The 25,345-nt window shown below is 51.5% G+C and overlaps 9 protein-coding genes across 9 annotated transcripts; 3 read left to right on the top strand and 6 right to left on the bottom strand.

Moving 5' to 3' along the window:
• Positions 1 to 190: 190 nt before the first annotated feature.
• On the bottom strand, positions 191 to 1,116 carry CABS01_13366 (carnitinyl-CoA dehydratase; the record flags this gene model as incomplete). The annotated part of the gene is made up of 2 exons (XM_060546709.1): positions 191 to 654; positions 729 to 1,116. 2 exons carry the CDS (start codon positions 1,114 to 1,116, stop codon positions 191 to 193), a joined length of 852 nt encoding a protein of 283 aa, XP_060395041.1.
• A 1,006-nt stretch (positions 1,117 to 2,122) lies between these two features.
• Positions 2,123 to 2,842, top strand: CABS01_13367 (enoyl-CoA hydratase/isomerase; the record flags this gene model as incomplete). Its single annotated transcript, XM_060546710.1, has 1 exon — positions 2,123 to 2,842. The coding sequence occupies one exon, from the start codon at positions 2,123 to 2,125 to the stop codon at positions 2,840 to 2,842; it is 720 nt and encodes a 239-aa protein (XP_060395042.1).
• A 510-nt stretch (positions 2,843 to 3,352) lies between these two features.
• CABS01_13368 (uncharacterized protein) lies at positions 3,353 to 3,550 on the bottom strand (the record flags this gene model as incomplete). Its single annotated transcript, XM_060546711.1, has 1 exon — positions 3,353 to 3,550. One exon carries the CDS (start codon positions 3,548 to 3,550, stop codon positions 3,353 to 3,355), a length of 198 nt encoding a protein of 65 aa, XP_060395043.1.
• Positions 3,551 to 3,848: 298 nt separating this feature from the next.
• Positions 3,849 to 5,908, top strand: CABS01_13369 (fungal trichothecene efflux pump; the record flags this gene model as incomplete). The annotated part of the gene is made up of 7 exons (XM_060546712.1): positions 3,849 to 4,025; positions 4,075 to 4,156; positions 4,209 to 4,541; positions 4,600 to 4,767; positions 4,826 to 5,067; positions 5,121 to 5,207; positions 5,258 to 5,908. The coding sequence occupies 7 exons, from the start codon at positions 3,849 to 3,851 to the stop codon at positions 5,906 to 5,908; spliced, it is 1,740 nt and encodes a 579-aa protein (XP_060395044.1).
• Positions 5,909 to 6,171: 263 nt separating this feature from the next.
• CABS01_13370 (uncharacterized protein) lies at positions 6,172 to 7,768 on the bottom strand (the record flags this gene model as incomplete). Its single annotated transcript, XM_060546713.1, has 3 exons — positions 6,172 to 6,993; positions 7,122 to 7,393; positions 7,477 to 7,768. The coding sequence occupies 3 exons, from the start codon at positions 7,766 to 7,768 to the stop codon at positions 6,172 to 6,174; spliced, it is 1,386 nt and encodes a 461-aa protein (XP_060395045.1).
• A 501-nt stretch (positions 7,769 to 8,269) lies between these two features.
• CABS01_13371 (uncharacterized protein) lies at positions 8,270 to 10,332 on the bottom strand (the record flags this gene model as incomplete). Its single annotated transcript, XM_060546714.1, has 7 exons — positions 8,270 to 8,385; positions 8,454 to 8,541; positions 8,617 to 9,483; positions 9,545 to 9,575; positions 9,639 to 9,760; positions 9,831 to 9,953; positions 10,033 to 10,332. The coding sequence occupies 7 exons, from the start codon at positions 10,330 to 10,332 to the stop codon at positions 8,270 to 8,272; spliced, it is 1,647 nt and encodes a 548-aa protein (XP_060395046.1).
• A 1,919-nt stretch (positions 10,333 to 12,251) lies between these two features.
• CABS01_13372 (uncharacterized protein) lies at positions 12,252 to 16,483 on the bottom strand (the record flags this gene model as incomplete). Its single annotated transcript, XM_060546715.1, has 3 exons — positions 12,252 to 12,277; positions 14,357 to 14,467; positions 14,515 to 16,483. The coding sequence occupies 3 exons, from the start codon at positions 16,481 to 16,483 to the stop codon at positions 12,252 to 12,254; spliced, it is 2,106 nt and encodes a 701-aa protein (XP_060395047.1).
• A 3,089-nt stretch (positions 16,484 to 19,572) lies between these two features.
• Positions 19,573 to 20,790, top strand: CABS01_13373 (uncharacterized protein; the record flags this gene model as incomplete). The annotated part of the gene is made up of 2 exons (XM_060546716.1): positions 19,573 to 19,939; positions 19,997 to 20,790. 2 exons carry the CDS (start codon positions 19,573 to 19,575, stop codon positions 20,788 to 20,790), a joined length of 1,161 nt encoding a protein of 386 aa, XP_060395048.1.
• A 478-nt stretch (positions 20,791 to 21,268) lies between these two features.
• Positions 21,269 to 23,429, bottom strand: CABS01_13374 (uncharacterized protein; the record flags this gene model as incomplete). Its single annotated transcript, XM_060546717.1, has 9 exons — positions 21,269 to 21,918; positions 21,973 to 22,162; positions 22,236 to 22,490; positions 22,545 to 22,665; positions 22,725 to 22,797; positions 22,856 to 22,976; positions 23,049 to 23,183; positions 23,239 to 23,288; positions 23,339 to 23,429. The coding sequence occupies 9 exons, from the start codon at positions 23,427 to 23,429 to the stop codon at positions 21,269 to 21,271; spliced, it is 1,686 nt and encodes a 561-aa protein (XP_060395049.1).
• Positions 23,430 to 25,345: the final 1,916 nt, after the last annotated feature.

The following is a 25,345-nucleotide window of genomic DNA, read 5'->3' on the forward strand; positions in this document are numbered from 1 at the left end:
ACGAGGGCACAAAGACCAAAAGTTGCGTCGAGGGGGAATCGAACCCCCGGCTCCCCGACGCTGCTTGATGGCAACGGAGAATTTTACCACTAAACCATCGACGCGATTCGTTGGATGAAGATGGTGCGATCTGTAAGATCTCTTGTAGCAAGCTTGTTTGGCCGCCAAAATTTTGTTCAAATCCTCCCAGCTACAGATGCGAAGGAAACCACTTGGGGTCTCTCTTCTCACGATATGCCGCCAGTCCTTCAGTCGCGTTCTTGCTCCGAAGCATTGCCTCGGCCCATAACTCCTGTCCGCGCATAGTCGCTCTGCTAACGCCAGTCTCCCATGCTTCCCGTGCCGCCAATCGCGAGATAATGACGCTGTCGGGACTCAGTCCAGCGATCTGGCTAGCATAGTCGAGTGTTCTCTCCAGAAGCCTCTCCTGCGGCACAATCTCCTTAACCAATCCCCAGTTGCGTGCCTCTTCTACTGATAATGTCCGGCCTGTGAGTATGAGATCCATCGTCCGGTGATTACCAAAGAGCATCATGCAACGAGGCAATGCGCCGGCGAGGGCAGATACGCCGCGGAGGACTTCGGGGAGACGAAATGTTGCGTTTGGTGAAGCGAAGATGACATCGGCGTTGAGAATGGCTTCAAAGCCACCACCTACATGCCCGTATTAGCTCTGTCTTAGCACCTGCATCCGCAGCATTGTCCTCAAATTCCAATGTCAAGCATACCGTGAGCGTGGCCGTTGCATGCGACAATGATCGGTTTCCTCCCTGTCCGATTGCTCATGCCCGCAAATTGACCTGGTGGGTAGTCAAAGGCGACGTCGTTTGTCTTGATGATATCCAATCTCTGCTTCAGGTCCATGCCGGCGCAAAAGGCCTTGGTTCCAACTCCCGTGAACACGGCGCATCGCAGCTCCGGTTCGGCATCATACCATTTCCACAATGCACCGAGTTCTATCGTCGCCTCCACGGGGAGACAATTCATATGCTCCGGTCGGTTTATCGTGACAAGAAGGATGTGTTTCCGCGGAAAGGATATCAGACTGTGTTCAATATGCGGGTAGGGATTCTCAATCCAAGAAGGGACTGGCTTCTTCGTCCTTGGCGTCGCCATCTTCGTGATCGAGTGGCTCGCTTGGCTGTGAGTCTTACTTTGGGTTACTTGGTGCCGATGCCGTGGAACGCTGCGCAACCTGTAGTGATCTGTCTCGTATCACCCTGTTGCTGTACCTTCGAGGCTTCGATACCTAGCTCTGGTGTTCCAAAGAGTCGAAGTACCTCTCCATCATCCTTCTCGCCAAGTTGGTCAACAGACAATCACAAGATGTCGTAGACACACCCCGTCACGTAATGATACCTGACTTCCCGGCCAGTTCAGTGCACAGTGACCTGCCACTCATGCCCAATGCTCACAGACGAGAACGAGCGCAACCCCTCCCCTGATGATCCGTTGACGGATGCTCCCTAGCGAGTCGCATAGGCAAGCCGCCTCGGCAATCCAGGCGGGAACATCCCTGTGGCTCATCACTGTGGGGTGTCCCACGATTTCGCTGTCCCTCTTTCAACCGCTGTAAAGACGCCAGAAACGTGTGTCCCGCTGAGCACGATTGGAGGAGCGAGTCAAAGCCCCTGCGAAACCTGGCGCAATGGCCGTCGAGGAAGGCCAAAGCATCGGGGATGTGTGCCATGCAGGCGGAAGCCTTCTTACCCTCCCCCGATGGACGCGCCACGGAGAATAGCCCGAGTGGGGGGTAGGTGAATCCTGGATCCGGGATAAATCCTTCGAGGACCGGATGCTAGGATTGTCGTGTGTTCTACGACTTTATCCGAGCCCGCGAAGCTTAATAGAGGGCGGGAGTATGCAAACGAACTCCGACACAAGCAGTTGGCATCGTAATAGTATCACCAAGTGAGCAACGTGATCACGGCTCATCACAAGATCATCAAGACTGCTTCAACAAGCTCGAAATAAACCGGACCGCAGTATTAGAAAAATCCTCGGCATGATGGGGTTCAAGACAGAAACACCCGAGCCAGCAACGCCGGTTTTTCTCAGGCTTTCATACCCAGCTCCCCGGGTATTGCTTGTTCGAATGGACAGGCCAAAAGACCTCAACGCCATGTCTACAGCAGCCCAGTGGGAGATGGACTCGGTCTGGAAATGGTATGACCAGGAACCCAATCTCAGCGTCGCAATCATCACAGGCACGGGAAGGGCCTTTTCTGCGGGAGCAGACCTCAAAGAGTGGAATAATAGCATGGCCGACGACGCCGACCCAAGCCAGCGCATGGGCAACGCGCCTGCTTTCAAGCCCTTGAGCAGGAGATTGGGCAAGAAACCAGTCATTGCCGCAGTCAACGGTCTCGCCATGGGTGGCGGGTGCGAATTCGTAGTCAACTGCGACCTCGTCGTCGCCGCCGAGGACGCTTACTTTGGGCTTCCCGAAGTCAAGAGGGGCATCGCGGCCATAGGCGGCGCTTTGCCGCGACTCATACGGACCATCGGACTTCAGAGAGCAAGCGAATTCGCGCTGACGGGGCGTAACGTCTCGGCGCGGGAGATGGAGCAATGGGGTATCGTGAACAAGGTAGTGTCCAAGGAGAAAGTTGTCGAGGAGGCGGTGCGTTATGCCAAGATGATTGCAGCCAACTCCCCGGATGCCATTATATGCACCAGAGCTGGATTGAGGCAGGGCTGGGAAACGGCATCTGTAGAGCGAGCAGTTGAGTGGACGCTGGAGAAGGAGTTTGCCGAGCTGCAAAAGGGCGAGAACATCCTTGAGGGCCTCAAAGCATTCTCTGAGAAGCGAGAACCCCATTGGAAAGGTAGCAAATTGTAAGATGAACGGGATCTAATTCCAAACATGCCGTTCGAAGAGGAGAAGCAGAAGATCCCGTCTGATGAGAAACCCGGACGAACTAGATCTGTGTGGCCTTCCTCTCCCAAAGCTTTTGCTCGACCACCGTCTAGACTAATCAAACCCGTCGTCCGAAACCAGTTGAGATCGACCAGCCAGGTTTGTCCTTCTTTGTATATAGTCGATGCATACTATGTACACAGTAGAAAAGCCTACCAGGACTTGGGTTGCATGCGCTGCCAACTGCACGTTTTTGTCAGCGTTGCAGATAGACCAGGTGATGGGAAGTGAGGGCAGCCATCACCAATATCGCCCATCACATCAGACTGGTGTACCGTCGGTCCGGCCCCAAAACGGGTTTCAACTATCAGTCCAGTGCAGCGCCTTTCACCAGCTTGACATCCTGTCCCGATTCAACAATTTGAGTCAGCAGCGAGCTAATGATTCGAACCACTGTCGCGGCCAGATGCTGAAATCCCAAAGTTGTTGTGCTCAGGTCGTGGGGTGGTCTTCCCCGCAGGCCGGCGCAGGGAGAGGCCCCGACTGCACAACCAGACTCTGTGAAAGAGTTTCGAAGAGGTTCGAGTCTTCCGGGGGACACCTTGGTATGCGTATGCCGTGGGACGGTGAAGCCGCGTTACTGCGTGTGAAGAGGGAGGGGCGGGCGGGCAGAGAAACAGATGGACACATGCAGGCAGACAGACAGACGGCAAGCAAGTCAGACCAAGACTTGCATTGCATGTCTTGGGGTTCATCTCACTGCTGACCTTGTCCCGTCACTCAACCCTCATTCGACACTACGCCGCACATATACAGTCCTCCGTCGACGTCTATAGATGGCACGTTGGTCGAGAAAGGTTGTATAAGACTCGAGCACGGCCTCGAGCGCGCAAGATCCCGCCCGTCGAAACCCGTGTGACGACTTTCAATTCGAAATACCGACATACTGCGAGCTGGTTCCCGCATATCGATATACCGATCATCCATCATGGATATCTCCAAGAACGAGTCCTATCGCGAGTTCGATGGGGCTTCGCTGGAGAAATACCGTGAGTTCGACCGCGATACCGACCGAGACGATGCTTCTTCGATCCGTTCCGAGGCGCTCGGCGATGATCTCCCTCCCGGCTACTACTATTCTCCTCAGTTCCTAGGGGCCATGGCGGTTTGTCGACACCTTTGCCAAGATCTGGATGTTCACTAATATCATCTAGGGGTTTTGTCTTTCAGCAATGTCGGCATACATCTTCTTGATCCTGCCAACCAACGTGCTGACATTCATCAACGCTGATATCGGTTAGTACATCCGGTAATGATGTAAAAGATGTCATATGCTTACATTAGATAGGTCCGAGCCCATATATCTCCTGGGTCAACATTGCCAGAACTCTCTCGCTGTCATTCACCTACACGATCCTGGGCCGCTTGTCAGACCTTTTCGGAAGACGATGGTTCTTCATCGGTGGCAACGTCGTCGCCATCGTCGGAATCGTCGTGTGTGCTGTGGCGCACAATGTCGAGACACTCATCGTTGGTGCCGCCATCTATGGCCTGGGCGAGACGGTCCAGCTGAGCTTCAACGTTGCCGTTGGCGAACTGGTTCCCAACAAGTACCGTCCTGTCGTCTTGTCTCTAATCTTCTTGACCAATGCCCCCATCTCCGCGTTTGGCCCTTTCGTTGGTGAGTTGATGGCGAGAGGCCCATTTGAGGATACATGCAGTTGCTCACTATATCTTAGCCCGGAAATTCGTCGAGAACCCCAATCTCAGCTGGAGATGGTGTTTCTACGTCAACATCATCGCCGTGGGACTCGCCATCGTTCTCTTGTACTTGTTTTACCACCCACCCACCTTTGAGCTTCTCCATGACCGCAAGACCAAGCGCGAGCTGCTCAAGGAACTGGACTGTAAGTTGACTTTCCTGGTTGGCCTCTCATATCCCCTCAATGCTAACATGATGCAAAGATCTTGGCATCTTCCTATGGACTGCTGGCCTCACTCTTCTCCTCATGGGTGTATCTTGGGGAGGCGTCATGTTCCCTTGGGACTCTGCAGCTACCATCTCGAGCTTGGTTCTTGGTGTCGTTCTTCTGGTGGCACTCTTCTGCTGGGAGGCCTTTGCGGATCTGAAGTATCCTGCCATCCCTATCAAGTTCTTTGCCAACCGTGGTTTCATGGCACTTGTGTGCTGCGCAACAGTTGCTACAGTAAGTATCCCCCACCCCCTCCAACAAGTTCTGCGTGGCTAACAGATTCGAAGATGTTTTACTACTCCGCTGTCTTGCTATGGCCACAGCAGGTTCAGGCCTTGTACACGACTGATATCACCTACGGCGGTTGGCTCTCGGTAAGCAGACCTCAGACCAACGTCTCTCGCATGCAGCTAACAGTCATTAGTCCACTGTGGCAAGTGCTACAGCGCTTGGTCAAGTTTGCGCAGGAGGCATCGTGAAATGGGGAGGCAACGTCCGGTACTGGATCATCTTCGCGACCTTCTGCATGGTCGGCTTCGTCGGGGCGCTCGCGTCCCTGACCCCTGAGACACTGAACACAGGAATCGCCCTCACCATCCTCGGCCCGTTCTTCGTGGGCTTCATCGAGTTGGCATCTCTCGCTCTGGCGCCCCTATTCTGCAAACCCTCAGATATCGGCCTCGCCTCGGGTCTCCTCGCGTCCATCCGCTCGACCGGAGGCTCCATCGCCGTCGCCGTCTACACGACGATCCTGTCAAATCGCCTGGCAACGGAGATCCCGGCAGCTATTCGCGGCCCAGCCGTTGCTGCGGGTTTGCCCTCAAGCCAGCTCCCGGCCCTTGCAAAGGCAGTGCAGGCCGGAAAACTGGCCGCATTCCCTGGCTTGACGAGTGCCGTCAAGGCTGCCGTGGCAAAGGTGCTTCCGACTGCGTACTCGAAGGCGTTTGAGACGGTTTATCTGGCGAGTCTGGGCTTCGGAGCAATCGCGATTGTCGGATGCTTGTTCTCCAAGGATGCTCAGAAGCATCTGACGAACAAGGTGGAAAGACGTATGGGTGATGGGAAGAGAGCTTGACGAAGACTTGAGTTACTTGATCAAGGGGCAGAGTGATGGGGGGACTTGTAAGTGTATAGATCGTCACGCTTGTAGCCAGTTTGCAGGAACGATTATCGCACGATTTGGTTTGAGGTGCTGGTGACTGTATTGCTTCAACTTCCTCCGCCTTGATTGTCTTCATTGCACGTGGCTACAGGACCGCAACCATCTATCTATGGTCGCAATGGATGAGAAAATTCCGACTTCGCTCGCAGCAAGACGCTGCAGAGCTTCCCCGTAATCTACAATAATGAAACCTCCTGGCCTCTGCGTGATGCTGCTTTATCTAGGTCAAATTCCATGGTACCATCCTTCCAAGCTTCATCGAGCAGCTCCCATGTAGATCGTGCCAACTGAAAGAGATACCTCTTCTTAGCAGCCGACAGCACGTCATCCACAGTTTGTTTCCAGTCAGGATGCCGCTTAAGGAGTCGAGTTTCGAGACATGCCGTTATCAGAGGGAAGACGATGCCATTGCGGCACAACAGATGCTGATTCTCGGGCAGCTGACACGCCACACAAAAGAGATGAAGTCCTGATACTAGACGGTATAGAACAATTTCTGAACTTGGCAGTGCGTCCTGCTGATCGTCGCCAACGAATTGGCCGTCTTTTTGTGTCGCGTTTACAATACGCTGCTCGCGTCTGCGGATGTGAAGCATGCCGGCAAACCGCCAACAATCCCACAACAAGCACTGAACGTACTCGCCCATTTCACCTGGCCATCCCCAAAACCGACTTATGGAGACCTCCGCCGTCTCGAATGGGGTGTCGGCGAAGATATCCAGCAGCGAATGCGGCACACCAGTGATGACTTCCAAGGCCTTGACTCTTCCCCCTTTCCAGGAGTCTTGAACTTGTCGAAAGCGTCTCCAAATACCGAGAGAGGGACACTTTCTTCCTAGTACGAGACAGGGCATGTCCATGAGACCGATGAATTCCAAGGCATGCCGTACTGAGAGGTCATGCTCGGGATTGGGATTGAGATATGATGTAGGAGCATTCAGGTGGAAGGTTTCGGCGAGTAGTCCAATGACGGGTGTACACGGTTGGGCTTGAAGGAACTATGTGATCCATTCGCTTAGCTGAAAGATCTATGCCATGTCTGGACATCTGCGGTCTAAGGAGGGGACTGGTAGTGGTGCGATCCAGCGTCCGCCGGACTTAGTCGGCTATCATCGGGGTCACTTACTTGAAGAACACACAGCAGTACGCCAGAGCATGCCGTGGCAGCCGGCATAACATCGTAATGGGCCACGATTTCGCGCCGAAACTCCTTCAGAGCAGTGTCAACGTACTCCATTGAGGAGACAGACATGTCCGAGCTACCTTCATCAAGATAGGCTTGGATGGCGGAAGATAGCAATACTAGAGATTTGCTCTTGGCAGACATCTCAACAAAGAACGGCTGGACCCATGAGCACACTGATGTGCTGTAGAGGTTCATGAGGCCTGTGCGGAGAACTGTAAGCGTCACTCCCTGTTAGCGAGCTCAACGTGATATATCTCATCGAGTCAGCACTGGGACACGCGCAGTTGTGGCATACACTTATGGAAAAGCTCATCCGTAACATGTGTCGTCTGTACCTGAGGGCTGGGGCGATTCGGGAGTGCGATCTGACTTGCGAGAGTGTTGGATCCGGCTGGATTGCTAGTAGCATTGCTGCTACCTTCGCCGGCAGAGGAGTGATTCGCAGCACCATCCACCCAGCGCAGGGGCGTTGAGTATCCAGGGCATTGGATCCCTCGTTGAGTACAGGCTTCGCAAAACGGACGGCGGCGGTCACACTTTCGTTTCCGCCGCCGACAGCTCATACAACCGCCGCGAGCGCGTTGCATCTTGGTCTCTCGAATCTATAGAGTGGCAGCTCAAGATGGGCTTCATAGCCGTTGACAAATGGATGTTTTGTCCAAAATACACACACGCACACGGAGAAGTAGAATGGACAAAGATGCCGGCATGGGAGCTTAGCCTCTGTGGCTGCTTCGATTCAGGGGACATTGGGACTGACCAAACGGAGCACAGACTACGGAATTCCCAGCATGATTCAGGGCTAAGAACATAAAGTTAGACCGCACTGATTAGCGAGTGTAGGTGGCTACTCGAGCGTAGCACTACCGAACCCCACGCACGGTAAACGGTGCATAGCAGATTTCCGGGTATTCAAGCAACAAAAGATGGTTGGCAAGGATGGCGTCGTCGGGTCACAAGTTCCTTTTCGGCAGCTTGCGGTAGTACTTGTTGGGGCATTACGTTATTTTGCACAGTTGCTGTACATAGTATTGTCTTTCTACCTTGAGAGTGGAGAGTGGTGTGTTGCCCAGGTGTTGCTCTCATTGTCAAGCATTGAGAATCTTGTCAATGACGCCCACGGCTTCCAAACACTCTTCATCGCGGAACCGCGGAGCGATAATCTGGATTGCACAAGGTGCACCATCAGTAGCTTCGGGGATGTCTTGAAAGTTCAAAGGTTCGAAACATCAGCGCAAGTTTCTTGTTCGGAAGATCGGGGAAGGATCTTACAATCAGGCACAAAGTCCGCGATGGCCTTTTGTGGTTCAGAGTCTTGCGTCGCGGACGCGGTGCCAAAGGGAATGACCGCTGCAGGGAACTGTTCAATGTTACATTAGCGACCTATGAGAATACTACCAAGGATTTCTAAGCAAGGGGGTAGTTAAACACTCACGTCAATTAAACTCCACATGACTGTATACACGGGGAGGCCAAAGGTATCGTGTGGCACGGCAGTGCAGGATGCCCCAGGAGCCAATACAATGTCGAGGTCGTGTTCTTGCCAGGTATGGCTCCATGACTGGGCATAGGCCGCGCGAGCCATGTTCAGTCCTGTGAACTGGCTTGGGATGTCCAGCTTCGGGTCGACAGGAAAGTCTCCAGTAGAGAAGGGATGCATTCCTTTGGCGACAGAGGCAACAAAAGGCTCTCCAAAGTCAGCAACAGCTGGCGCTGAAATGCTAAAGTATTGGTACGAGATCCTTGCGCCGAGGGCCACGCTACGCTTCGCATCCGTTGCAAGATGGACAACTTTGTGTCCAGCTTTCTCGAGAGCGGACGCGGCTTCAGCCAAGCTCCTGCGTACAGGAGGGTGTAGGGTATATTCGGGATCTTCGGGCAAGATCCCAATCGTCAAGGGCTTCGATCGAGGCTCGTCTAGGGTTCTCCAGGAGAGATTGATCGCGCTACCGTCGTATCTCCATGGGTTGAGCTTAGTTACGACCTCCATGAGGAGCGACAAGTCGTCGGCGGAGTTAGCCAACGGACCGAGAGCGGGCATCACAGCGGACATCCAGTTCATGGGCCAAGGAGAGAGAGACTGTCCTGCGAACGGTATACGATCCACAGTCGGCTTGAAGCCATACACACCGCAGCAGAAAGCTGGGATGCGTACAGAACCGGCCAGATCGCTACCGATGCCCAGAGGTGATCCGCGGAATGCGACAAGCGCACCCTCGCCTCCGCTAGAGCCACCAGCTGTCAACTTTGTATTGTGTGGGTTGAGTGTTCGGCCGAAGATATTGTTCTCGGAATCGCACGTCTGGACATACTGCGTTAGCGAATATTGTCTAGGGGGTGTTTTGTCTGTGTAGGACGCTTACCATCATCGTTTGTGGAATATTGGTCTTGCAACTAGCAAGGTTTCCTATCGTCAGATCTGCTTGTTGAAGCAATTTGTTCGCTTAGTCTGCTTACTAGAGGACTGCTCCTGCATCAAGAAGCAGCTTGACAAGGGCAGCGTTGCCTTTGGGACGGTCTTGCTTGAGAAATGCGACATATCCGACAGACGCGAAGTGTCCATCTACGTGAAGGCTGTCCTGAATGGTGTCAATTGGTCTGTTATTTGCCGCCAGACTGAAATTCAGAGGCTATGTAGTGCTGTCCTACCTTTAGACTAATTGGCAAGCCGTGGAGCGGGCCAACAACTTTGCCTGTTTCTCGCAACTGCTTATCGAGCCACTGGGCTCTCTCGATTCCGTCTTCGAAGAAGATCTCGGTGAGGCAGGACGTCTAGTATTCGTAACAGAACATCAGTCTGTTGCTTCTGCGAAGCGGACTGTCAGTTACAAGCAAACGTCCAGCTACTCACTAATTGCTGGGCAACGGCTGCTCGCTTGCAGTACGCAGTGACGACTTTCTCTGCGCTGAGCGTTCCTTGGCGAAGGTGTCTCACAAGCTCACGGGCTGTGTAATTCTCGGTAATGTTCATTTCGTTGCTGTCTAGAATGCCTGAGTTCTTGGCTGCTTGAAGATCGATGAGGCGGCCCTCTTTCGCCGTGCCGGCGCCGCGAAGCTGTTCTAACTTGTCATTGTCCAAAACCCAGTCCAACGGTACCTTCTTCTTCTGCTCCTCGAAGTGCTTTCGAGCAATTTGTTCCCATTCCGCCATACTTGGCTATCAAAGGAGGTTGTTGAGGGTCAAGAGAAGGTGCGTTGACGATCTTCAATGAAGTTGGGTCCGAGTCTGGATGACAGGCCCTTGCGACCTCATTGCAAGGGACATGTCGCAGGAGATATATACATGAAGGATTGAAGAACTAAGGAGTATGTTCTACGGAAGTTCTTCTCTGCTCGCTGCTCCTCTTCCTTCAAATCACTCCTCTGCACATCATCTGACAGCGCTGGCGGCGCACTTCATGGCCCAATTGGGATAGCATTACCGCTTACTGATTGGTCCTCCACAAATCCATTCCGACGGCTGCACCGAGATCTCAGCATCTCTCGGAATTCAGAACTCATCGGTCTCGTGAGAGCCAGATTTCACCATTTTCCAAGGCGACAGAAGATCCCTCGTTTGCCGGCTGAGCATTCAATGTGGTGATGCCTCGACAAGTTCCGCGTTGGGTTCCGAACGTTGAACGCGTCCATCGGAGTTCTCATTAGTTGGAGTTCCCACAAAGAACCAGTCAGCGATTCAGCATACAGGCTAGCACGAGTCAAAACATTGAAGAACTTCCAGCTCAGGATAGATAGTTGGAGCGAAATGGCATTGCGCGTGTTTGTTTTTTTCTCTGATATTAAGGCATGGCACCTACTATAACCAGAGACCAGGCCTAAAGTCTTGTCACGCTTGTTGCAATTGGCTTCAGATCTTCAATTTTGAGATGAGACAGAGTCTGCGCAAGGCTATCGCGCCGGCCTTATCGCATGGAGCATCGTATGTTTTGGGGCAGAATTCCCAGAAAATTTGGGGGCCAGTCGACTTCAAAAGGCTCTAACAACAGGACTTGATGGAGTGATACGATCTACAGTATCCGTGATGCGTGTTGATGACTCCAGTCTGGTCAAGAGGGTTTACTCCGTGAACGCACCAAAGGCAGGCGGGACCGCACCAGATTGACCGCGATTATCTAAGCAGCATACACAAAGTAAGACAATAGAGGAAATAATGAATTCTTCATAATAGTAGTGCACAATTCAACAACCGCGGTCTATGTATGGATTCGTTAACCACATTGGGTAAGTGTAGCCACCATCCCTAAGTGGGTAAATTAGATTACTTTTCAAAACTTGTCCCATAAGTAAGGTACTACGCTGGATGTCAAACTGGCACGTGCCTAGATGCATTACAGCCAGAAAACTGAACATGGACCAAGCCACGACTTTCAGTGTACTGATGGCGCTCTTGGAATCTTCAAGCTGTTCGGAGGCTCGGTCTGCTGACCTCGTGTTGCCTGACTTAAAACGCCCTTAGGATCTTGTGCGACGAGTCTTGAATAAGCCGCAGTGGATGGTGGCCCTGAGTCCCACTACGATGCTGTTTAGGTAGATGGAGTCAACATGAGCAGAAGTTTGACCGCCCACATAGTTCCACTCTCCCTATTTCGGCTGGGTCATTGCACAAAAATGTTGTAAAATCATGGATCAAATTCTTAATATTAAAGAAATCACTCTCAATATCTTCAGCTTTTTAGTCCCGTACGAGAGCTATGATATTCTGCCGCCTTGTTCAAGGATGAGACACAAAAAAAGAACACCTCTCCTCTTCCAGAATCGAACTAGAGACCTTTCGATGGATGTGGATAAACCATTACAGTCGAACGTGATGAACCAACTACACCAAGAGGAGGCTGTGGAGTGGCGGGACTGTTTTTCACTCTTATTCCAATGCGTGCTGGCGCCGACCAAGCTGCCATGTTCTCGCGGTAGTTGCAATAACTTGAGAAAAATCACTTCAGAAACTGTTATTATGGCACACACTCTCAAGCTGGAAGAGTCAGACGAAGGTTCCAACTTGAAGGAGATCATAAATTAAGTACGGTGATCCATCTTCAGAGGCCTCTTTGTAGACTTACCTCCAGCACCGCCTCACGTGTACTCTTGTGATGTAATCTCTACAAGCCTCTTAGTACGTTGCGCTTAAATATTGATCGAAAATTATTCGGTGAGTGCTGTCAAAGTTTTCCTTCAAAGCACAATTCTAGAGGTTCGTGTATCTTCTTTCAGTAAACCGACACCTTTCAATGACTTTGACTTTCGCCATGAAAACACACTTGGGACTGGTCTGGTGACATTGAACGTCGCTTTCATAAAATCAGCAACTATGAGAATAGTAGAGACTAGGAGAACTGGGTATCCTCCATTGACATGAGTTCAGATTCCGACTTGAGTGGTCACAAGTTTAGCAAGGTAGTATCGTTGGCCAAATCTAGGAGTAATACAATCACTCACTCATACCAAAATTCAAATGCTCAAACGTCATTCTACAGAATCAAGTGCACGTCGATGGGTTTCCCCAATTATCCAGTCAGCCCATACGCTGCATGATAGCGACAGGTGAAGTTGTTAGCCGTACACACGATGTCAATGTAACCCAACTTCAATGAAAGATATCTACGATCGGGGGATCTTTGCCCAGAACTCTCAGTCTAGAAATTAAAACGCACGCTCAATCTCGTAAAAATGAAAGGGGGGTTATCCCGCATTGAAGGATCTGCTTACCAGGTGACTATACTGATTCGGGTGTTACGAAGCTGCTGCCTAGAGTTAGCCAAGGACCAGGCGTTCAACTACATTAAAACACCGCGCATGGTGGAACCCAACCTTTCTCTTATACTTGGAAGTGGCAGGTCTTCGGGGACCTTCTTACAGATATCGGCGACCTCAGCATACTTGACGATTCGCATTCGAGCGGTGAGGCTAACGGCTTCAACTTGCAATACTGCTGCGATTTGCTGACAGGCTTGCATCAAGTCAGACTCTGGCAACGATTGCGCAATTGAGCGTCTCGTACCTATATCCTAGTAATTTTCGCTCATCGCAAGGCGCATCACATACTTCTGTTTGGTGGCAAATTGTTGAACGAGGATCAAGGCTTCATCGGTAAACGTACGGCAACTGCTGTGATGCTGCCTAGAGGGGAGAAGACGGGCGCCGTGATGTATTGAGTAACCTCGGCCGTTCCAATCATGATATGATTCAACTCTGGATACTCATCTTTCAGTGGGATTATAAAAGTGTAGCTTATGCCCTAGAGTCGAGTTTGTGCTTAACCAGACTCACGCAGACTTGAACTTTCTCAGCGGTTCGCGAATAGTTTCCAAAACCGACATTCTCAACAGAGTAAGTGATTCATACAGAAAACAACGTGACTCATTTTTACAAACATCAAGATTGACATGAATTTCAGCGAAAATGCGCTTCTCCGTTGTCTCCATCTTTACCATCGTCGCAGCACTTGCTGAAGCGCAGCAATGCACACCCGGCCGTTACCAATGCAGGTGAGTCTTTTAGCCTCTTGAACCCATACTCTGAATACCCAGCTTTCATGCGAGCTCATCACTTGAAATAGATCAAATGTGTTTCCCGCGGTCTGTGACGCCTCTGGCAACTGGGTCGTTCTACAGCGTTGCCCAAACAATTGGCGCTGCATCGAGAACAACGGCAGCGTGACCTGTTCCCCGTAGCTCACTATGTCATGGAGCCTAGAGGTCGAGCTTTCGCCTATACATAGCTCGATAGCGAAGGCTTTGTTGAGAGATGATGGTTCGCGACCAGGCATGATGGTATGAGAGACTACATTCGATTGTCAAGGTTGACATCGCTCCTCAATTATTACACATGTAGAATCAAGCTTCTCCTCCAGATTGCATCGCCGTTTCCTGGCTTTCTAAGATTATTCATTGTACCTTAATTGAAAAAGGCTGCAACCATGATTGAGAGTCAAAACCGTCCAGGAAATTGGAAGTGCATTGAGTAAAGTAATCCGACGCCGGGTTTAATCAGTTGCAGAGTGGTTCATGATGAGGCCAAGTACAGTGTTTAGGTCCTGAAGTCTTCTCTCAACGCAGGATGCCATGGGAAGACAACCGATCGACGAGAATGGCCTCGGAAAAAACAGAGCCCATTCACCCAACGCTGAATGAGTAGCTCTGGTCCAGGCTCGTTGTGAAAGTCGACCGATTCCAACTTACTTCCAGCGATAGCTCCAGCGACAGCAATCGACACGTGCTTATCAATATCGTTCGGGTACAGTGTTTCCGAAGACTCCTTCATCGGCTTGGAAGAAGTGAACACGTACCTGACTGAGTCGGGTCAACATTGAATCCAACCAGAATTGTACTTTTCTTACCTATATCGTCGTCTTTGTTCTCCGAAGAGCCCTCCGACTCTTTCTCAGAGTCGCCCCCACTCACAGAATCGGAAGCAATATGATGATAATTGGTGTGAGAGCTTGCACCTGAATCGTCGCTTCGGTCATCAAATAGCACAACATCATCATCTTCATACCCTTTTGGCTCTTCATCCCCTTCCATGTCTTCTAGTACAAAAATACCGCAGTAACTGTACGGTTGATCATCGAGCAGGCCGCCAAGTACCAGCGGCTTCTCCGCATCCATTGCCGCAACAACTATCTCGGCCATCATCCGCATGTAATTCTTGGAGAAAGTTGCCTCTTGCATCGGTCGTAAAACGGTATCAATAAAGCGCTTCAGCTCATCCACTATAGGATAGTTGCGAATATCACGGAGGGCATATTGCAACTGCGTAAGACGCTCTATGGCGTGCGTTCGTCGACTCCTCCGAGTGTGTCGTCTTCGGCACTTTGCATGTGGATAAAACTTCACGTAATGTTCTGGCCGTATGACACGACCGAGCTTCCATAGATGACCAAAGGTCTTCAAGCCCTCATGTGTTAGCCGAACATCAATGAATCGGCACCCATTGTTGAAGACAAGAGGACGCTTCAGCAGAGGTGGACAAAAGTCATCGAAGGACTGGTCCGTGACGAAGTCGGCGACTGTTTGCCTCCGACATCTCATCCAAAGACGGTTCTCTTCCTTCTTTTCACATGTGTTCTCCATGATCTCTCCGTTCAAGAGGTAAAGGGCGAGCATAGATAGACTCATGCTGTGTGATCCTTGCCGCAAGATGGCGTCATCTAGCCTGATGGAGTATTGGCAGCAATTTGCGACTATTGCCAATCTGTCGTGGCAGAATTTGCTGCCGCGGGACTCGATATCCTTTATGATCCTCGGCGACTGTGACCAGGGGGCAGAATATCGTCCATCGGGCATGGTCTCCCGTAATAGGAACTCGTAATTAGGAGCTGTCTTGAGAATTCGTTCGGCAACATCGGACAGACCGGAGACGCTGCCATCCTCCTCTGCAATTATGCAGGCTTGGCATAGTTTTGTGGATTCCGTCTGGAACTCTCGAGATGAGATCGATATGTCGCCCACTACGTTACCGAAAACTTTTTCCTTCTTTGTCTTCTCCCTGAATATTTCACCATCTTCTGGATGAGGGATGAGTAGCGTCATTTGTCCATCGCAACGATAATTTTCCTGAAAAGTCCAGGCTCTTGTCCACCAAAAATCGGAGGTTATGGCGTCGAGAAGGGACAATGCTCTACGAAGCCTTTCCAGGGCGCTCTCTGCGAAGGAACTTAAGCGGAACTCTCCAGAAGCATGTTTTGACACAAAATTGCCCTGGAGAACGTCTGCGAGAAGGCAAAGCTCTTCGTGCGATTCGATCGGTCGCGCTAGCAGAGCAATGGGGTGATTGCTCAGCTTGTAGACCATATCCATTGCCTGCATACCCCGAGTCTTCTCTGGGCCCGGCTCCTGACAGATGCAGTGCATATCTATCCATACGTATTGCAGGCCAGACTGGGCTTCCAGGTATCGCCGTATGCGGTCGAAGACCCGGTTGCGGACCCCAGAAGGTTCGCGTTTCCCATTAGAGAGTTGTACTAGATGGTGGCCGGCTGTAGAATCCTCGTATGGTTCTGAAGCTCCCCATGTCCAAGACACAGCTACATAGTTCAGGTCTTTGAGGGCATTCAGGCCGCTTTGGCGGAGCCACACAGGGCGATCATCTTCAGACGCTGAATCGCGGGTTTGTGGGGGGCGTTTTCGGTCTCGGGTTTTATCAAGATACAGACAGTCGAGGTTTTGGATGAAATGAAGTGATTTCGATTGCTCGATAGTAGCGGTCTGGATGTCAAGGAGCTGGCGGACTAGGGACTGCCCACCAGCCGACTGTATCGAAGATAATGGTTGATCCTGATCGTCCACATCTATTCGTGGCTCCGCCATGGCGACTGCTGTATTACAAATGCTTTCTCTCAGAGCCAGCCCGAGAGTCGTTGACGAGTTCCAGTCCGTCGTCATTCGGCCGAGTGGGATGGATGGAATAGGGAGAGTCTCCGATAGCGCGACGCGTCAACGTTGGGCCTTTCAGCGTCCGCCGCCAGTGATGATCGACGGAGCGGAGGCTACGGAGCGCATGATGGTGTGGCTTAGGTGCCGGGTACGTAGTCTGTTTGTGTTCCCACTTCCCGTCGAATCCCTGTATTTTGCACCTTGTTACTCTAAATTCTTGACTCTTGACAATGCGCCAATGTTGGGTGTTTTCGGGGGCTATGCTAACCAACTGTTGGTTCCGTCAGTACGGATACGTCACGAAGACTTCTCTAGTTGACTGGATCAGTCATCACTTGTCGGGATGTTCCCGATCTGGATCTTTGTCCCAGTGGACAAAGTCGTAGCAGAGGCAGAGGCTCTGTTGAGTGAGAACGGGGTGATCTTTTTGCCAAGTTGCCAAGCAAAGTGTCCAGCCTTCGAAGGCTTAGCGTCCCCCAAATCCGTCCAGACCTGACTCTTTGCTTTGCCTTGGGGTCGTCTGCTTCCCCTGCCGGATTCTCTGAGAGAAAATTTCAGGCGCACATTTGGATGGTCGACGCAAGAATCTCATACCTAGACGGCTCATTTCTCTTCCAGCAATCTGAATCACTTCTACCAATGGACTAGCCCACTACACCTGCAGGTGATGAACTAGGTACCGGCACGACTATTCGCATCCGTACAGACCGTACAGAGTAGACCGGGCTGTAGAGCTAGACTGCAGGATTGTATAAAAATGGGGTTTTCTGTAACGCAATCACTGGATTAGGGATCGTGATTGCGCGTTCCAGGTCCCTCCGTGGAAAAAGTCTAACTTCTTAGCAGCTCGTCCACCGGTGCACTGCATGTGGGCGAGGCCGGGTTCGTCCATAGTCAAGCCCCGTCGAAAGCCTCCCGCTTCCCTTCCGAATATGCTTGTATCTCAATTTCGAGGAAGCCAATCGGCAGTTGCCCAACTTGCGTGGAGAGCTGACGATTTGGGAGCACCTCATTTGCCATTGAATGGAATGTTGTGTTCCTCACCCACCACCCGTGCATACCGACTGATCGGCTATCGTCAACAACCAGACAAGATGAAAAAGGCCACCTCGGCTGTGCGCAAGGGACTTACAATATGGCATGTAGAAAGTTTGGATGACGAGTCAACGGTTCAGCTGACATTTACGTGAGGTTCATTGGCCGTTCACCCACCAGATGCTTCGCCAGCACGGCCTCGACCCAGGGTATCGCTGGGATGCTGTTAGTTCAATCCATCATTGTTTGCTCATTGGACACTAGAATCAAGGTCTCTGCGAGTGTACGCGCGTGCAGGAAACATGCAAAATTATCTGCCATCCGGTACTTCGAACCGGATGATCGGTGTTGAGATGGGACGAAACAAGACACTGGGCAACTGTGTTCTGTTTGCCACCTTCTTTGGACCACCTGGAGCTCCCCGACGTTCTCACGGCTTGAAATATACGCGAGCTCAGAGAATCTTGAACTATCGTAATGCCGGATCCTGAAAGCCTTGGCCTTCTATTCCGCTTCCTTAACTTGAGCGTGCCAAGTAGCCAAGAGTCTGGAGACCCCGAAGAAATTAGGGTGAATCTGACGGCAACATTGACTGTGTTGGGAACTGGAATGCGTGCTGTTAGTGTTTTTGCTGGCAAATGTGCAGCTGGTCTATCCGACCCCCCGCAACCCGTGCTGAGCCACTTAAGACTCTGCTGCGTGTTAAAACACCGCAATCTACAACCACGGTACCACCTGCGTCAAACATAGACCTCGGCTGGCCTTTCTGAAAGAAATTCTACCTATGGTCCGGGCACAGAAGCCTCTTCGATGCAAGGCATCTTTTTCGCATATGGAATAAGCTCATTGGGCAGATAGTTTGAACCCCATTGATGTTCACAGTTTAACGTGACGGATGTTAAAGGCATCAGGGGGGTTGTTAGGGGAAAACAACCCGAAGACGGGAAGCCCATGCTGTGTCGAAGTCTATTTTTACAGCGTCACTTAAACAACACGCCAGCTTTGATTGGACAATGGCTTTGTGTGGACGCGCCTCGATGGCGGCTTTGGTCCAAGGGCGGGGAGAGTTTGCTTCGGCATGTGGGAGGACGGCTCCGTCGACGGACCAGGACAACGCAGAAAAGGAGGCTTAAACGGCGGCCCCGACTCCACTGTCTCCCGAAAGCTTGCGCGTAGGGCCACGTCCGGATGCTTAGACTGAGCAGACCGGGGACCCTCCGGTCACTGAGTGACTGAGGAACCGGGATGAAAGGGAGAGAAAAATTAGACTATGTGGAGATGAGCCCGGGGCTGATTTGTTATGCACACGACGTCACTGGCCACTACACCCAAACGGTAGAGATTAAGCCCCTGCCAAGGCGTTGGACCTAGAAGCAATTGACGATGTGAGCATGGCCTTTGCTCCAGAGAGAGTAAGGGGCAAAGGGGGCAACGTACTCGTAGTCGTCGTCCACACACACTACCATCCCACCTACCGCTGCACCGGTCATACTACCGAGGCTGCTATGACCCCACAGAAGAAGATGTTGACGTTGGCTGGGCCTGACATTGGGCTACCGGGGTGGCTTTACACTACGCTAACTCCGTAGCCGCAACGGGCAGCCCACGCAATCGAAAGCCTTCCGGGGCCACCGTCTACGTCTCCCGAGTCAACGAGGCTTGGTACGGCGATGGCGATATGACTTGAGCTCCACAGCTTGTACTCATGCGACGAACTGCCATCATGGCTATGGCACTGACGCGGTTCGTGGGGGAGGAGGGAGGTTGACGTTGACCGTAGATCAGAATGTCATGTCGTTGAGTATAATAACCCAAGGTCGAAGCCACCGAGAAACCAGAAAGAAGCTCTTCACCAGCATCACATTCACTCTTCACCAATACACCTTTCGCTTTCACTTCCAACAATACCCTCTTGTTCACTTCGACAAATCGTATAAACACCTTCTTTAACAAAGCTTCCATCCTCAGCTCTCACAACAACCACCACAATGCGTTTCTCAACCGTCGCTTCCGGCCTCGCCCTCCTCTCCGGCGCCGTTGCCCACCCCGGCCACGACCTCACCGAGGAGATTGCCGAGCGCCGCGCTTTCTTGAGCACCATCAAGCGCTCCAACCTTGCCCACTGCGCCGATAAGCTCGCCGCTCGCGGTGTCACCGCCCGCAACGTCGCCCGCCGCTCCGCTCAGCTTAACCAGGCCCGCCAGAAGCGCAACATCAAGCGCGATGCTGACACCGTCCTCGCCGAGAGCCACAACTCTACCGACCTCGGTTACACCCTTAACACCGACGCCGCCACTCTCTTCTCCGGCAACAACTCTTGCGTCTTGACCCCTGAGGTTACCCAGGGCCCTTACTGTAAGTCATCTCCCTTGAAGCCTACATCTCTTACCAGCCACTAATGATCCCTTGCAGACGTCTCTGGCGAGTATGTCCGCCGCAACATTATCGAGGAGCAGGAGGGTGTCGACATCGTCCTTGACTACCAGGTCATCGATGTTGACACTTGCGAGCCCGTTCCCAACGTCTACCTTGAGATGTGGCACTGCAACTCCACTGGTGTCTACTCCGGCATCGTCGCCTCCGGCAACGGTGACTCCTCCGACGAGACCAACATCGACAAGACCTGGCTCCGCGGTATCCAGGAGACCGACTCCGACGGTGTCGCCCAGTTCGAGTCTATCTTCCCCGGTCACTACACCTCCCGTGCCACCCACATCCACTTGATGGTCCACCAGAATGCTACTCTCTACTCCAACAACACCCTCGGCAACGTTATTACCGCCTCCCACGTCGGCCAGACCTTCTTCGACCAGGACCTCATCTCTGCCGTCGAGGCCTTCGCCCCCTACAACACCAACACCCAGGAGCTCACCACCAACGCTGACGACTCTATCCTGAGCGAGGAGGCTGCCACCGATGGCGTCGACCCCGTCATGGAGTACACCCTTCTCGGCGACAGCATCACTGACGGTCTCTTCGCTTGGATGGCTTTCGGTATCAACACTACTCAGGCCCAGACCATCACCCCTGCTGCTTCTCTCTATGCTGAGGGTGGTGTCGCCAACTCCAACTCTGGCGGCGGTGCCGGCGGTGCCGGTGGCTCTCCCCCTAACGGCACTGCTCCCGGCGGCGCTCCCGGTGCCTCTTCTTCTTCCGTTGCCACCACTTCCGCTGCCGCCTCTACTGATGCCGCTTCCTCTTGCTAAGCGTATCATTACCTGCTTGGAAAATTTGATCGATCGAGTCGCGAACATGCATAAGTAAGCGTTGCGCTGCAATTGCCCATAGAGATTTTCTCGGGGCATTGGTTGTCTTGGAAATTGCATATAGAAACGGCGTTGTTGTTTAGCTCTTGTATATCCCAAAACATCTTTGTACATTCATACCAATCAAACCATTTCATTGCTGGTAAACCGATTCCATTGCCTCTCACTGTGACATCGCCATTCATTTGGACATCTTCTGGGCTCTCTTAAAGCAGTCTTACAAATCTGCCCCTTAACCTTGACCAAGATCTACCTACTCCAGATACCGTTGCCTCAAAGTGCCTAGATATTCTCAACCGTAACTTTTACTAGACAGGCACAATGGAGCAAAGATGGTTTGACAATAGTTCATTTGGCTCTTGATCATCTGTGCTACACTGATACTATAGGGCTTCTCTTGAGCACTGCATCAATTCACTCAAGCGGTAGGTGTGGGCAAACAGGAGCAGGCCGAGCTCACACGTGAGATGACATTGGTCGGGCATGCCTCAGCGGCATAAGTAGGCACCACTGTAACATCGGCGATGACAGTCTTTGTAAACTCGCCACAGAACTTTTGGCTTTCCTCCAATCGATCCGGAACACTGGAGGCTCTGAGAGCACGGAGGCAGTTGTCTGCATTGCACGTCTTAGGCTTGCAAGCCTCCTTCTTCGTCATCTTCACCAAGTACGCTCCGCGTTCAATTGTATTGACGAAGATGAAGCCCGACTTGAAGTAGGCGTAGGATGACCATGTACCAGAGAACTGGATAGCTCCTCCCCCTGGAAGGGAGTCATCCTCGGGGTAGATGTCAAAGTACGCAATCTCGCAGACGCTTCCTCCTGTGGGATCTTGGGGTACAGATGAGACGTCCCACACTCTGACACCGGCGCCGTAGTTGGATTGAACGAGAAGGTCGCCGACGACGTATTGGTTATGGTCGATTCCCTTCACGGTGTGCTTGAACAGACCGGTCTGTTTGGGAGAATCGAGGGATCTGATGTCCCAAATGTACGTGACGGGGTACCCGTCGGCGGCAGGGCCGGCCAGATCATCCTCATCGTACTCGTCATCCATGAAGAGCCACTCTGTTGGAAGGTCAGCCACGAATCTCTGTCAGCCCGCTGTTCGAAGCGTCTCACCTTGCCAGTTCACGTCGTTGACCCAACCTTGGTGCGTGAATGTTGCGCCATCGTAGCTCGTGCGGGAAATAATCTTGGAGTTCTTCTTGTCGGAAACGTCGTAGATAGTCAAGGTGTCCTCGTTGTAGCCATAGCAGATATCGCGGCCTTGATATTTGGCATCAGGACCTCTGTAGATGAGGCATTGCGCCTATGCTCAATCATATCAGCTTACATGAACATAGTTACTCGGAGGCTTTCAGCTGGGCAGGGGTTTGACATACGTCGTGGACATATCCGTCTTGGCCATCGCAGCCAAGGGCAACGGGATTGCTAGGGTCCTCAAGACTGAAGAAGTGCAGGCCACCCATGCAGCCCTCCGCACGAGGCTGAACACCGACAGCAACAGCGTACTTGGCCTCCTCATTGACGACAACGTTGTGACTGCGGCCCAGTGGAAGAGATTCGATGAAGTGGCCGGTCAAGTCATTCTCATTGGTGAACAGAATGGGTGCTTCGGTGGGATCGATATCCAAGAGCTAGCATGACAAGTTAACAATTATAGTCGCCGATATGATTGGGAGAAGCCTCACCTTCGTCATGTCAAAGATCTGTATACCATGGCCCTCAAGCTCAGAGCCGATGAGCATGTAGTTGTGATACGGGCGGATTTCATGCCAGTATGCTCTATTGCCGACGGGCGAGTACGTTGGCCTGAAAGCGTACAGAGTTAGTCAAGTTATTCTTCCCTTTGCCCAAGTAGAAGGTCTCACAGGAATCCAAGGTTGAGCATCTTGCCCTCAGGCAGGATTTCGATAAATGCACATCCGTCAAACATGCCGCTGACTTTTACCAAAGAGTTAGCGAACTGATTGATTGATGTTTGGTCATCGATCTTCCTCACCAATGAACTCGCGACCAGATTCAGGATCAGTCCATCCCCATGAAGAGCTTCCGCTCTTCCCACGGTAATCGGCATTTGGCGAGCCCAGTTCGGCGTGATTAATGAAGTCATAGAGATCCATCTAAATTAACAGATCGTCAATGAGACCGTCGCGCCAAAATGGCCCGTTAAAATTATCGTGAGATAAACCTACGTTTTTGCATCTAAAGTTGTGCAACGGGCTATCAGGAAGGGCCTCGGCATAGCCATCGACGCACTTGGTGTAGCCTAGCCTGGGCCATTGAGATGAGTTCATGAGGCCGACAGCTTCTTCAGCTTCCCAGTGTGCCTGGACCAGTGTTAGCTTCATGTTTGCGGTCGCCTCACATTGGCCGAGTGATTACAATTTTCGCGGACATGAGTCTATCGTGGATGACACCAGAGTCATAGAGCTCTATATGGAGTCAGTAAGGCCATCGATACTATAAGATTCATGAGTCCTACCGGCAGCACGAGCCTCATCCTTGGGGAGCTCTCTGCCATGAACCACAACTGCCGTCAGAGCGATAGCTCCGATAACTGAAGTAGACAGCATGATGCTCAACCAGAACTCGTCGTTACTATTGTGACTTGGATGCGGGTACGATGAGGCTCTTCGAAGGTTCAGGGTCGAGGATACTGAGAAATTACCCTAGAGGCCGGCCATTTCAGACCGATCATGGCGGATTCTGAATGCGACGTAGACTCATTATGTACTCGTTGAACTCCCAGCCCCGTGACATCACACATTGACCATAGGTTTCTCTCATGTTTCCCAAACAGGCAGGAAATGAACCTCTTGGCAGACAGCGGTGTTCGCAAGTCTCCAAAGACAGCGCCATTCAGACCACTGTTTATCTCCGTGTCCGAGTTGGCAACTCTTGACATGGAAAAAACCTCGTTTTTGTCAGGGTTGATACCCCGCCTTCCATCGGTCTAGAAGTAACGATCCAGTATGGATCTGGAAGGAGACAAGACATTTAGGTGGTCAAGCCAAGACGGCCAAGCTTTCTAGATAAGCACAAGTCTTCCCCGCCGGAAACCGAATGTAACGCTGCGGAACATGTTGATGGAAATGGAAACCCCAATCGTGAACATCAAAATCAAATACCAAGACAGCGTGCAGGCAAAGATCTTTTTGAGGCTCAGCAATGCGCCAGGAAATGTTGATAGCTTCCACTACGCCGTTGGATCTAAATCTTCATATGGCTGGTAGGGGTTCGGACTTGGAGACCTCAGATCTTCATTACAGCGACGACTTTTCTACTTCGATACTAGAATTCTAGTATTCTTGTGCTTATTATATCAATTATAAATCAATTATTGATAATGAATGTGTATTCTACGACACAAAGTGATGAGTTTCTGGTCTAGAACTGCGCAAGTGTCGTGGACCGATTGGACAGACCCAGTATTAGAGGACACAAGTTTCTCCCGACTCACACACTGAATTCGGAGCTCGCAGTACTTAGCAAGCAGTGCAATTTACCTGGCGGTCATTGATAAAAGGCCATAATTTAGCACCAGGCAGCAAGCTACAGATGATCGGGCTACAAGTTGAGTCAGCTCTTTTCAAAAAACATCAAAGGTCATCATCTCCTCAGATCTAAGGTGACTCTTGATTGATATGTAACGTCCGAGTGCAGCTCATGGCTCGAAACTTAGGAAGAGATAAAAAACAAAACAACACTATGCTGCTAATCATTTTCTGATGACCTCATAGAGTAACCTCGCTGAATGGAATAGTGAGACGATAGTATTCCTAGAGAACCAGTGATCACATGGAATACAATTGAGAAGAATGTACGTATTATACACAAACCACGCTTAGAGATCATGTCTCTAGCGCGCCCGACGTTCCAAACCTTCTTACAAATAGTTTAATGAGATGGGTCAGAGTTCAGCTCACAGCCTATGTAGGTTTAATGAAAGAGTGCTAGAAAGCAGAACAAATCTAGTCTAGGCCCGGTTCTGGAAAGCTCGTCAGGTCGCCACCAAATGTCGAGCGGGCGTCCGCGTCGCAAACGCTGTTGCAGATGGGGCATTCCAGTCTTTCTGGACCCTGAAAACCAGCACTCCAGATGCTGCTTCTTTTCTAGAAGCACTGGCCACATTCCATACCGACCACAGCGTTTCAGAGCTGATTTTGAGATGTCGCCCGAAGTCGAATGTGGAAGTTTGACTATGATGGGATGAAATCCCAAATGTTTGGGAAATTTCTAAATCTGATTTCCAATGGGCAAGCAGCCTCGGACCAATACTACAACGGCTTTCCCCGAGAATATCACACATGATGGGATGATCATCAGCCCTGGGAGAGCGGCACTGGGGAGACAAAGTCCGAGACCGAGCTCAGCAAATGTGGATTTGAATCGAAATTCGTTAGTCAACGAAGCTAACTTTGCAGTCGTGAACGACTCATGTGGCTGTTCGCTTATTTGATTGATGTATCTTTAACTTTAGTTTCACAAA

This window comes from Colletotrichum abscissum, assembly GCF_030869225.1.
Source record: "Colletotrichum abscissum strain IMI 504890 chromosome Unknown Scaffold_44.1, whole genome shotgun sequence".
Taxonomy (NCBI): Eukaryota; Fungi; Ascomycota; class Sordariomycetes; order Glomerellales; family Glomerellaceae; genus Colletotrichum; species Colletotrichum abscissum.